This window comes from Lithobates pipiens, unplaced genomic scaffold (genome assembly GCF_037356315.1).
Source record: "Lithobates pipiens isolate NorthernLeopardFrog02 unplaced genomic scaffold, aLitPip1_a1.2 Scaffold_30, whole genome shotgun sequence".
Taxonomy (NCBI): domain Eukaryota; kingdom Metazoa; phylum Chordata; class Amphibia; order Anura; family Ranidae; genus Lithobates; species Lithobates pipiens.
The window spans coordinates 39,947,978-39,960,752 of NW_027507791.1; the positions used below are offsets into that span (position 1 = coordinate 39,947,978).

The 12,775-nt window shown below is 42.6% G+C and overlaps 1 protein-coding gene across 1 annotated transcript; it reads left to right on the forward strand.

Moving 5' to 3' along the window:
• Positions 1-60: 60 nt before the first annotated feature.
• Positions 61-7,429, forward strand: LOC143942679 (high affinity immunoglobulin gamma Fc receptor I-like). The gene is made up of 3 exons (XM_077464058.1): positions 61-2,358; positions 2,955-3,245; positions 6,846-7,429. The coding sequence occupies exons 1-3, from the start codon at positions 2,109-2,111 to the stop codon at positions 6,935-6,937; spliced, it is 633 nt and encodes a 210-aa protein (XP_077320184.1). The 5' UTR covers positions 61-2,108; the 3' UTR covers positions 6,938-7,429.
• The last annotated feature ends 5,346 nt before the right edge of the window (positions 7,430-12,775 follow it).

The following is a 12,775-nucleotide window of genomic DNA, read 5'->3' on the forward strand; positions in this document are numbered from 1 at the left end:
AGATCGGACTAGCCCACACACGATCAGATTGTCAGATGGACTAATCCCTTCGGACCTAGTCTGCCGGAAAGTCCAGTCTTGTGTACACAGAATAAACATGCAACCTGTAGAATTTATTAAACGTTGCCCATGGAGATTTTTAAGGGTAAAAGTTTGTTGCCATTCCACGAGCGGGCGCAATTTTGTTGGGCATCAATTTACTCGGCGTAACATTATCTTTCACAATATAAAAAAAAATGGGCTAACTTTACTGTTGTCTTATTTTTTAACTAAAAAAAAGTATTTTTTTCCAAAAAAAGTGCGCTTGCAAGACCACAAATACAAACGTAACCGAAAGTATTGCAACGGCCGCCATTTTATTCTCTGGGGTGTTGGAAAAAATAATAATAATAATGTCTGGGGGTTCTAAGTAATTTTTCAACAAAAAAAAAACAGTTTTTAACTTGTAAACACCAAACATCAGAAAGAGACTCGGTCTTTACGTGGTTAATATTCACCTATGCTGCTGCCTATTTCTTGCAGTCATCAAAATCTTCAGATCTAACACATCCCCAGGTACATTGGAAGACCTCCAAAAATAGTCAACTTACAAAAGACAAACCTGTCACCATATCTTGTGAAGTGATGTGTAGTATACATCTATGCCAAGACTTCCATTCAGCTCTGGAGGCCGCCATTGTGTGAATATTGGATGTGGTGCTAGTTCCGTGGGCGGAGTAGACCTGTACAGCCTCCCATAGAGACAGATCTGTCCCGGAACCAGAACCACCTCCAGAAGTGGGACTGGGGACTCCTCCAGTACCGGATGGGAGGACCAGATGTGTACTAACATTAAAACTATTGACTTTTTACCATAGAATAGAATTAAACCCTCAGGGCTTTTTAGCTTAACACATTCAGCACAATAAAAAAAAAATCCCTAGTAAACTATTTGGTAAAATTCACCCCCTGTGCTTGCAGTTTACAACTTTCAATACTTCCCTGAACTTCTGGTCTTCAAGGGAAAGAGTTACCAGTGGAAAGAGCATTCTACAGCTGGTCTATTAACTTGGAGAAGGTGGGGGGGAGGAAAAGGATGGAGGAGCAGAGGAGCGCCTTGTCATCCTAGGCTAGGGGGCTGTGTGTTTCTATTGATGCACACAGTGTAGGGAGACACAAATCCTGGCATGTAAAGCTGGCTCCAAAGGATGCTGCAAGAGAAAGGAGTCCCCCTAGAACAGGAAACCTGGGGGCCGTAGTCATGGGGCCAGCTAAAACTGGAACATAGGCAAGGATTTAAAGATAAGCTGAATATTCAGTAAGAGATTAAATCCACTGCTGAAAGTATTAAAAAAACAATGTAGGGTGTAATACCACTTTAAAGCCAAGAAACAGGAAATATAACTGGACTTTATGAGAAAGTGACCAACTGGTTACATTGATAGTAGACTGCTAAGCCCTAAAGCTCCATCAATTGAACTTATTACCGGACTTCCCTTGCAGCACCGGGGTCCTGAGCCCAATTCACTCTCAGGCCTGTAAGAAGTCTGTATGTTTCTGTTGGTTTCATCCCATGTCTCCGTTTATCACTCACCATCCAGATATACATACAGGTAGAATAAGTGACTTGTGATAAAGCTGACCACACCGGGTTCTCTATTACTGTGTATTATTGTAGTGGATACAACAGCCAAACACCGATGTCAATTATTTAATGTCTGCGACTAAGAATTGTGTGAATGTCAACATTTAGAGCAGTGATTCTCAACTAGGGTTCCTCCAGAGGTTGCTAGGGGTTCCTTCAGCATTGGGCCATTTCTGCCTCTCAGATAAGTTCCCACCAACACCATTGATCTTTTTAGCTATCTGTAAGGAGGTAATTCTTCCCAATGACCACAAATGTAAGGACCATTCTTCCCACTGACCATCACACTAATGTATAATGAGTTGTAGATTTCTCATTTTTAGCAGAGGTTCCCCCGAGACCGGAGAACTATTTCAAGGGTTCCTCTGTGTTGAAAAGGTTGAGAAAGCCTGATTTAGATTATAATTCATGCAATTCCATTGTTTGCCTTTTTTCTTAATTTCCTCTTCCAGAGCTCTTCTCTCCTCCGGAAATAAAAGTGACCATGTTCAAGGTGATAGGAGGAGATGAGATGGCGGTGAGATGTGACACCAGACTGGATCCGCTCAGAGGCGGCACAGAGCTGCACTTTGCCTTCTACAGAGATGGATGGACTGTGCGGGGATACGATGTATCTGATACATACAGAGTGCCGTCATCTCAGCTGGGGGATTCTGGGAAATATACCTGTGAAGTGAGGACGGCGTCCGACACTGTGAGGAAGATGAGTGATGGGCTCTATATCCAGATACATGGTAAGGATGTAAACCTAAGCCCTTGTACACACGGTCGGACATTCCGACGGAAAATGTCCGATCGGACCATGTTGTCGCATAATCCGACAGTGTGTGGGCTCCATCGGACTGTTTCCGGCGGAATATCCGACGGACAACGTTTTAGAACTGGGCTGTAAAACTTTCCGACAACATGATCCGATCGGACTTTGTCCGATTGTGTGTAGAGAATTCCGATCAGACAAAGTGCCACGCATGCTCAGATCACATTCCTAGACCAAAGCTATAGGCTAGTAGCCTGAACGTAGTCCCATCGTAACGAAATAACGTCATCACATTACGTACGATTGGATTTTCCAACAACTTTGTCCGACCGTGTGTATGCAACACAAGTTTCGGACAAAATCCGTTGGACAAAATCCGTTGGACAAAATCCGATGGATTTTGTTGTCGGAATGTCCCACCGTGTGTGCAAGGGCTAAAAGAATGGCTTTGATCCAATCATACAATCATACATTATCCTTACAAACACTTTTTATTTCTTTACTCCCTGACAATCACGTGTTGAGGAAATAGAACTCATACTGACCAATCATTGTCATCCTTTCCTCTTCCAGAGATCTTCTCTCTTCCAGAAATAAAAGTGACCCCATCCAAGGTAATAGAAGGAGATGAGATGACGGTGAGATGTGACACCAGACGGGATCCGCTCAGAGGCGGCACAGAGCTGCACTTTGCCTTCTACAGAGATGGACGGACTGTGCGGGGATACAATGTATCTGATATATACAGAGTGCCGTCATCTCGGCTGGAGGATTCTGGGAATTATACCTGTGCAGTGAGGAAGAGATCTGGCTCGGTGAGGGCGATGAGTGATGAGATCTATATCCAGATAATGCAGATACACGGTGAGCTTGAAGAACTGAATTAGCCTCTGATCTGTACATGTTCCGTCTCTAATATCACTTTATACAAAAGAGATTCCTCCTGAGACCCAGTCTGTATTGATAGTTTGACAGCTTGCTGACTTGAGAAGATCCACAGGTACTGCTAGCCCACCATGATGACACAGATGTAAAGTGTAGCCAGGGGTGGACTGACCATTTGGCCACTCTGGGCACTGCCCCGAGGGCCCCCGAGCCACTAGGGGGTCCCATCAGGGTTGCCAGCCTCAGTAAAACCAGGGACAGTATGTAAAAATCTGTGTTTTTTTTTACATCTGTCTCTGAAATGTACCTTACCGACATCCTTTTGGTCTAAAAATCCGGAGATTTTAGCTGCCCCACCTCTCCAGTACCTTCTCAGCCAATAGAAACATGTCTGTGTATACTGTGTGATTGTATACTGTGTGTGTGGCCACATAATATCTGATTGCCTGGGGGCCCCATAATCTCCTATTGCCCAGGGGCCCCATGAGTTTTCAGTCCACCCCTGAGTGTAGCTTGTTCCAGACTGGCATATACAATGGATGATTTTTTTTTGTTTATTTTTTTCTTGCAGTTGAAAAAAAAATGTAATTTAAAAGCCTCCAATTCTTTAAAAGTTCCTTCACTTAGCAAAAGTAAAAAAGAAACTAGCATGGCACTCAGGGAAGAAGGGAGCTCCTAGCTATGGGCTGAATCAGGGCTCTCCCTCTTCTAGCTCTCTCCAGAGATCTGTGACCAGGAGTGGGCTGACAACTCATGGGTCCCCGGGCAATAGGAAATTATGGGGCCCCCAGGCAATAGGAGAAGATTATGGGGCCCCCGGGCAATAGGAGATTATAGGGCCCCCAGGCAATAGAGTATGGGGCCAGACAGTATATACACATACAGTATACACACACAGACACACAATATACACACATAGTATACACACACAGAATACACATACACACACTGAAAAGGTACCGGAGAGGCGGGGCAGCTATAATCTTGGGATTAAAAAAAAAACACAGATTTTTACATACTGTCCCTGGTTTTATTGAAGCTGGCAACCCTGATGGGGCCCCTTAGTGGCTTGGGGCCCTCGGGCAGTGCCCGAGTGCCCGAATGGTCAGTCAGCCCCTGTCTTTGACTACCTTCGGTCAGAGAACTGTTGGAGAGAGGGGGTTTGGGGAAGTTCAGAGCAATCAAAAGATTCTTCACAAATCCGGGAACACAAAGACTGTCTCTTCTCTTTTGACTGGTGGGATTAATAGCTGAAAGTCTGTTGAGAATATAAAGCAGACCACATGTTGCCTCCATTAGCGCATTCTAGTATTGGCTCCAGGAATGAGGCTCAAGCTCACTGTTATCATAGGTTTGTATGGAGTCCCTGGGATTTGCAAAGTTCGCAAATCACAAACTTTTGGCCCAAAAATATTCAGGTTTAACCCCAAAAATAAGGTGAGCCAATATTCGAAGGGATGGATTACCCAGTCCCCTTTCTATAAAAGGGTGAACTCAAAACAGCAGCCATATTGTCCATGTATGTTGAAGCTGTTAGGGAAAGATAACAACTCTATGTAAGGAGAGATCATTTTTTTCATCATTTATTATTATTAGATTTAGTTTTGCCATTGGTACATGACCCCAATGGCCCAGTTTCTCACGCCTTTCATTTAACAATGCTTGCTAATGACTACAAATTGCCAGAAAAAGATCTAGGTCTAGGATGTGGGGGTAGATCGTGGATTGGGATCTCTGGAAAAGCTTGGTGTGTCCACCAAAACAGAAAAGAGAAGGAGACGGGAAAGAACCTAGGGTATAGTAGATTAATTCAGAAACAAGGATAAAGTGCTTCCAAAATAGAAGGAAAAAAGGTCAAAATTGACTTACAACTGTTAAGGCTGTGCTCACCCAGCAAGGGGGAAACGTGCGGACTGCCTAATGCATGGGTGGAAAAAGCCTGTCTCCAGGCAGAGTTGGTGTGGTCTCTCTCTCTCTCGGTCTCTCTCTCTCTCAGTCTCTCTCTCTCTCTTTCTCTTTGTTCTGTGGGGTTCTCAGGTGGGTGAATGAATTAGTGGGAAGAGTCAGGGCAAAAAAGGCCTCTTAGTACTTTGATTGGCAGAAGCGCCCGATGTAGTTGTTCAAAGGATAGGCACTAGTCTCCTGCTTTAGTAAAACATCCAATAAGTTTATTTCACCAAACAAAATGCATTTCATGGATTTAAACTGCCACTACCACAGTTTAGGGTGATACGGTGGGTGTCTGGTATTAGCTGGTAGTGAGCTAAGCTTGGGAAATATTATTTATTGACTAATGGGTGGAGTGTAGAGTTTGTGGTAGGGATGTCATCTAGGTGTATGTAGAATTGTAGAATAATATTTGCCCCACAATACAGTAGATTCAGGAGTGTTTGCTGCAAAGTTTGTGATCTTCAAACAAGATTTAGGAACTGTTAGCCCTTGTACACACGGTCGGAGATTCCAACAACCAAATCCGTCGGATTTTGTCCGATGGATTTTGTCCGAAACTGTTGCATACACACGGTCGGACGAAGTTGTCGGAATGTCCGATCGTTCAGAACGTGATGACGTTATTTCGTTACGACGGGACTACGTTCAGGCTAGTAGCCAATAGCTTTGATGTAGGAATTTGATCTGAGCATGCGTGGCACTTTGTCCGATCGGAATTCTCTACACATGATCGGAGTATGTCCGATCGGAGCATTTTGTTGGAAAATATTTCCGGCAAGTCTGAAAATTTGGTCCGACGGATATTCCGACGGAAACAGTCCGATGCAGACCACACACAGTCAGAATATCCGACAAAACGCTCCGATCGGACACATTCCGTCGGAATCTCCGATCGTGTGTACAAGGGCTTAGAAAGCCAAACCCAAGCAGATTTGCTCATCCCTAATTAGCTCATATTGAAATGATCACACTACAAAGGGTGGAGCTTACCAACTGTCAACTAGGACTTGGAAGTTCTTCTGGAACAAGCATTGTCTTGTAGGCTCTGGAATCTCCTGCGGTGACCACTTATGATCGCTGAGCTGCTGAAGAACCTTCTTTTTCATCATTCAGATGGACCTACATCAGTATGGTGTCCAAATAAGGCTCTGATGATGAGAATTTGCATTTTTTCCCTTCTTTAACCAACAACTATATATAACCACTGATCCAAGCCAAGTAACATTTTAGACTAAAAAAATAAATAAAAAATAATTTATATTTTTTTACCTAGCATGAAGACACTGGAGAGAAAAAAAATATTGTAAAAAGGTCTTCTAGGTAAAAAATACAATCAAATATACAGTTGAAATACACGTTTAAAGTTTTTCTACCAATGTATTTGTAATTTTGGTCAGTCAGTTTTGTGACTTATGCTCCTCTTGGGCAGATGATGCACTTATCTCCCAGCTCAGTTTTGATGCTTCCTGTGTCACCTCTCCTCCTTTTATTGGAACATAAAACGACATCATTGCTTCTGTCCAATGAGAAGGAAGCTTATCCAGAATCTTCATATAAACTCAGAATTTGGAACACTTCAAAATTGCACAAAAAAGCTCTTATAACATCCATCTCTGGTTCTCTCCTCAGATTACACGGTGCAGAATATAATACGACTGGTGATCTCTGGATTTGTATTATCGGCTGCCGTATGTTTCATCTACTTCCACAATAAGTGGTAGAGAAGAAGAAGAAGAACTTCTAGGAATTTGAGGACCTCAATGAAACATCAAACAAGTGAATACGGAAAAGTTCTTGGTTGAATTTAAAGGAACTTCAGCATTTAAAAAAATAAACTTATATTCACCAAAAAAAATTAACATTATTCTAAAAAGAATATGAGTGATTAATCGAATGAGCTTAAACACCGAATACAATGAGCCGTGGACAAAGTAGAAGTGGTCACTGAGATCTCACATTAAGGAGAGTTTAACAGGAAGGAAATAATGTGGTTTTCATGAAAAAACTAAGATAAGATCCAAAACACAAACATCACACTTTACTGATTATGTTATTTAATGAATGTTCCCAAAACTAAAGAATATTTTCCTCCCAGGTCCAGTCTCCTAAATCTCACTCATCCACTCTTGGCATTACACTTAAAGATGTTGTTTAATGAAACATGTAAAACTAAAGAGACCCTGTCACCAAGTCAAAATAAAAATGCAGGTAAAGCACAGACAGATCAAGTATTTTAAATTTGTACTTACAGTATATTTGCTTTCTATAAATTATATTTTATTCTCTTGCATGGTGCCTTTGAATTTGCTAAACAAATTTGACTACTCCAGGACAGTCAATTCCATGGCTCAGCCCCCTCCCTCATTGCACAACCTAGTCCTCTCTCTTCTGGAAGTGGCAGTTACTGTCCATGGTGGCCCAACTCCTCCAACCTTCACCTCTCTGGAAAACCTTTTATGTAGCAGCTGGGAGAGGAATGAAGGGGAATGTTACTAAGTATTTACTATTCTTGTTGGTATATCTCCCCCCAAAAGGATGTTTGTTTCTATTCTTATCAGTACATGTAACCTATAGGAGTTCCTGTAGTTTACAACCTAAGTTTACAATTATTATGGGTAATTCTATCCCAAAAGTTCACCTGTTTTTATTCTTGTTAAGACACCTACCCCATAGGCCTGCCAGTGGGTTGTAACCCAAATTTACAATTAATATTGGTACATCTTCCCTGAGAGAGCACTTTTTTCTATTCTTATTGGTACATCATCACAAATAGTTCGCCTTTAGGGTGTAAACTTAGCTTACAATTCTTATTGGTACATCTACCCCCAAAGAAGAGCCTGCATGGTGTCACCTGAGTCTACTATTTAGTAAGTTAGAAATGGAAGCCAAACCTTGCCCAAGTGACAACACTGGACTCCAAGCAAATGTCCTTACAATCCTATCATCCTACTTGACCAATAATGCCTGGTATAAGGCCAGCAGTGTTCACCCTAAAATGTACTATGAGGTTTGTCTAGACTATCATATCAGATAAGGTAAAACTGAGATCTGATTGGCTTTCACGTTCTGCATTCTCATGACATTGGTTATAACTCTGATGAAATGTCTATAACTAAAACTCAGGAAGTGAGAAGAAGTTCATAACTCCACATTCTTAGAAAGACAGCCATCCCTTCCTGGTCTACCATGTCAGTCTTCCTCGCCATTGTCAGTCCATGGTCCAGTCCTGGTCTACCATGACTCGCCATTGTCCAGTCTTGGTCTACCATGTCAGTCTTCCTCACCATTGTGTTCTTGTGTAAGTAAAATGGTTTTTATTATTATTTTTTATTCTTAGTATACTATTATTTTATTCTGGGTATCAGTCTTTCCTTTGAGATCTGAAACACAAAACAACTCATTACTATACCTGTTGGAGGCTCTACATAAAACACATTATATTTTCATCCGTTGTGGACATCTTCTCCTTTTCCATTTCCTTTTCCTTTTCCTTTTTCCTTCTTCCATCTTATGGGCACTGTGCAAGCTATCTTTTATTTCTTGAATTTGGAATTGGAGACCCCTGCAGACCACCAGTAATGTGGTGCAAAGTGCAACAACACAGGGCATCAGATATCATCTCTTAACTGACCCAAGTGAAGCAATGTCTAATCTGGTTAAGTGTCACAGAAAACACGTTTAGAACTCTGGCTCCTAAAGGGAAGATTATGGATGATATATCCATGAGATTGCTAATCACTTCAAAAAAAAGATTGATGCAATAGGTAAAGACACCTCCACTATACAGATATCTTCCCCACTTAAAGCGGAGGTCCACCCTAAAGTGGACCTTCCGCTCATCGGAACCCTCCCCCCCTCCGGTGCCACAATCGGCACCTTTCAGGGGGGAGGGGGGTGCAGTTACCTGGATAATCCAGGTAACTGCACCCACTTCCAGGATAGCTCTCTGCGGAAAGGGGGCGTAACTTACGCCCCTTTCCGCAAGTGCCCGCCCCTTCCCGCAAGTGCCCCGCTGCCTGCTGGGAAACACACAGCTCCCAGAGGCAGCAGGGAGCGTCCTTATTGCGCAGCGCGATTCGCGCATGCGCAGTAGGGAACCGGGAAATGAAACCGAAAGGCTCCATTTCCTGATTCCCATACCCAAGATGGCGGCGGCAGGACCCGACAGACGACCTAGCGATCGGCTTCGGGTGCCGACATCGCGGGCGCGCTGGACAGGTAAGTGTCACTATTTTAAAAGTCAGCAGCTGCAGTATTTGTAGCTGCTGGCTTTTAAAAAAAAAAAAAATGCGGAGTCCCGGTGGACTCCCGCTTTAACATACCTTGTCAACAGCAGTCAACACTTTCCTCTTTTGAACCGACTACTAATTTTGAACCAGCTACTACTGAAGAGGTTACCAAAATAGAAGCCCACCTAACCAATTGTCCCCTGGATCCTGTTCCCTCGCAACTACTAAGGTCACACCCTTTTTGTATACTATGCTCTCACACTCACATCTTCAATCTCTCCCTATCTACTGGCACCTTCCCCTGCTCTCTAAAGTTTGCACAGATCACCCCATACTTAAAAAGCCTTCATTGGAACCCACCAACTTTAGCAACTTAAGACTTATCTCATTGTTCCCATTCACCACCAAGCTAATCATTCACTCCCCTGTTATCTCTTGCCTTGACTATTGCAACTCCCTTCTCATAGGCCTACCTCTTTGCAGGCTATCCCCGTTTCAGTCCATCATGAATGCTGCTGCCAGACTCATCCACCTTACCAACCGCACAGTGTCAGCCACACCTCTCTGCCAATACCTCCACTGGCTTTCGATTGCCCAGCAAAATAAATTCAAAATACTAACAACAACTTACAAAGCCATCCACAGCTCCGCCCTGAGCTCTATCACCAGTCTTGTCTCCAAATATAACCAAAACCGTCCTTCTTCACTCCTCTCAAGACCTCCTGCTCTCAAGCTTCATTATTTTATCTTCTCATGCTCATCTCCAGGACTGCTCCAGAGCTTCTCCCATCCTCTGGAACTCTCTACCTCAGTCTGACCAGCTTTCTCCTACTCTGGCTGCCTTTAGGCGATCCCTGAAAACTCATCTCTTCAGGGAAGCCTATCACAACTCCAACTAATCTTTTATCACTTCCATCAGCTCATCTCCCACAGCTATAACCTTTTGTACCACTTGCCTCACCCTATTAGATTGTAAGCTCTTCTGAGCAGGGTCCTCTTAACCCACTTGTATTTTATTGTATTGTTTCTGTATTGTCTCCCTTTGTAAAGCGCTGCACAGACTGATGCTGCTATATAGATCCTGTATAATTATAGTAATAATGATATTCAGGTAGTGAAAGGTGGCTCTCTACTCTCTATTGCACGGGGTATCCTTGAAGGTCCCTGGAGTAATCCCTTACTAGGAGCCATAATTGGTCATGGCTTACCACAGCCTTCGAGAACAGATGGAGCACTCACCCATCAACTCAAGGCCTAGTATCCCTGTTATATTACTCTTAGCCCTTGTACACACGGTCGGACATTCCGACAACAAAATCCGTCGGATTTTGTCCGACGGAATTTGACCGAAACTTGTATTGCATACACACTGTAACATGATGACGTTATTTCGCTAGGACGAGACTACGTTCAGGCTAGTAGACAATAGCTTTGGTCTAGGAATTTGATCTGAGCATGCGTGGCACTTTGTCCGATCGGAATTCTCTACACACAATCGGACAAAGTCCGATCGGATCATGTTGTCGGAAAGTTTTATAGCCCAGCTCTAAAACTTGTCCGCCGGATATTCCGATGGAAACAGTCCGATGGAGCCCACACACAGTCGGATTATCCGACAACGCGGTCCGATCGGACATTTTCCATCGGAATGTCCGACCGTGTGTACAAGGGCTTACTCTATATTACTTAAGTGTATTACTCTATATTACTACACTTTTGTGTTCTTCACATACCCAGGCCCCCTCCTATTGTGAGCGCTGGTAATCAGACTTTGGCGTGGTGTAATCCCCTGAAAACTGGAACAAAATGTGGGAGTCTCTATTTCATTTTTCCTGTAATGTGGTGGCTTTGGAGAACGCCTTTAAAATTATGTCAAGATGGTACTATACCCCAGCAAGAATCTCAAAGTCTCCTACTTATCCTCCTTCTTGTTTTCAGGGCTGTTCAGTCCAGGACGATATGAAGCCTATATGGTGGACATGTCCCAAAGTTAAACGCCTATGGATATGAGTTTATAACATGGGCAAAACACTCTTAGCCCTTGTACACACGGTCGGACATTCCGACAACCAAATCCATCGGATTTTTCAGACGGATTTTGTCCGAAACTGTTGCATACACACGGTCGGACAAAGTTGTCGGAAAATCTGATCGTTCAGAACGTGATGACGCTTTGGTGTAGGAATTTGATCTGAGCATGCGTGGCACTTTGTCCGATCGGAATTCTCTACACATGATCGGAAAATTTTACAGACAAGTTGGAAAACTTGGTCCGTCGGAGTATCCAGTCCAATGGAGACCACACACAGTCGGATAGACTTGTGCACAATGGAAAATTTTGTTTAATTTCGGCTCGTTGTCATTCATAAAATACATCATTTCGTTCTGTTATATTCGTTATGTTACTTTAATAAGTTTTCGGATAATTCGTTATTATTCGTAGAGTGTCGAATTCATTCGTTCGTATTTGTTGAAATTCGCTATTTATGTATGTATGTATAGACATTCGTGATAATGATTTGTAGTTTGGAAAGTCGTTTGTTTATTGAATCTTTTAACACACAAAATGACAACGTCTCTTCTCCTCGGCTCCAATACAATACAACACCCTTCTAACTCAGTTCTCAGGAATGCACTTTGCCAGTAATCCAACCTCCGGCACAAAATTTATTATCTGATTGGACTATAAGATTTACTTTGAGCTGACCTTTTGTTTCATTAGATCTTTAAAGAATTAACGAAATCATGTCGAATTCATTCGAATTCATTAGTTATATTTCTTTCGTATTCGTTGTAATTCGATATTTTTTTATTCGGATGCATCCGAATGTCCGAAAGATGCAAAATTCGGCCGAATTTCGATTAGTTACAAAACAAATTGCACAAGCCTACAGTCAGATTATCCGACAAAACAGTCCAATCGGACACATTCTGTCGGAATCTCCGACCGTGTGTACAAGGGCTTAGATTCAGATTCTGTTATATAAACCAATGGAGGGCTTAACAAAGAAAGTACAAATCTTAGCGACCCATATATATATACATGGCTACAAAACAGACCATTGCAAAAGATTGGAAGATGCCAGTGCTCTTGTACGGTATCAAAAGGGCAGGAAGTGGGGGAAAACCTACCCAATGGAGTCACAGACAGAAACAAAACAGGGAATACATTTTAACTCTTCTCTACTTAATCTAAAACTAAAACACACATTTTGGATAGAGTTGAAGTGAATCAGTTTCCTATCTTGCTAAATATTCCAGCCCGTGTTCTTACCTGTCTAACCTGTTGTGAAATATTCTATAGAAATGGCTCAGGAAGTGCAATACCTG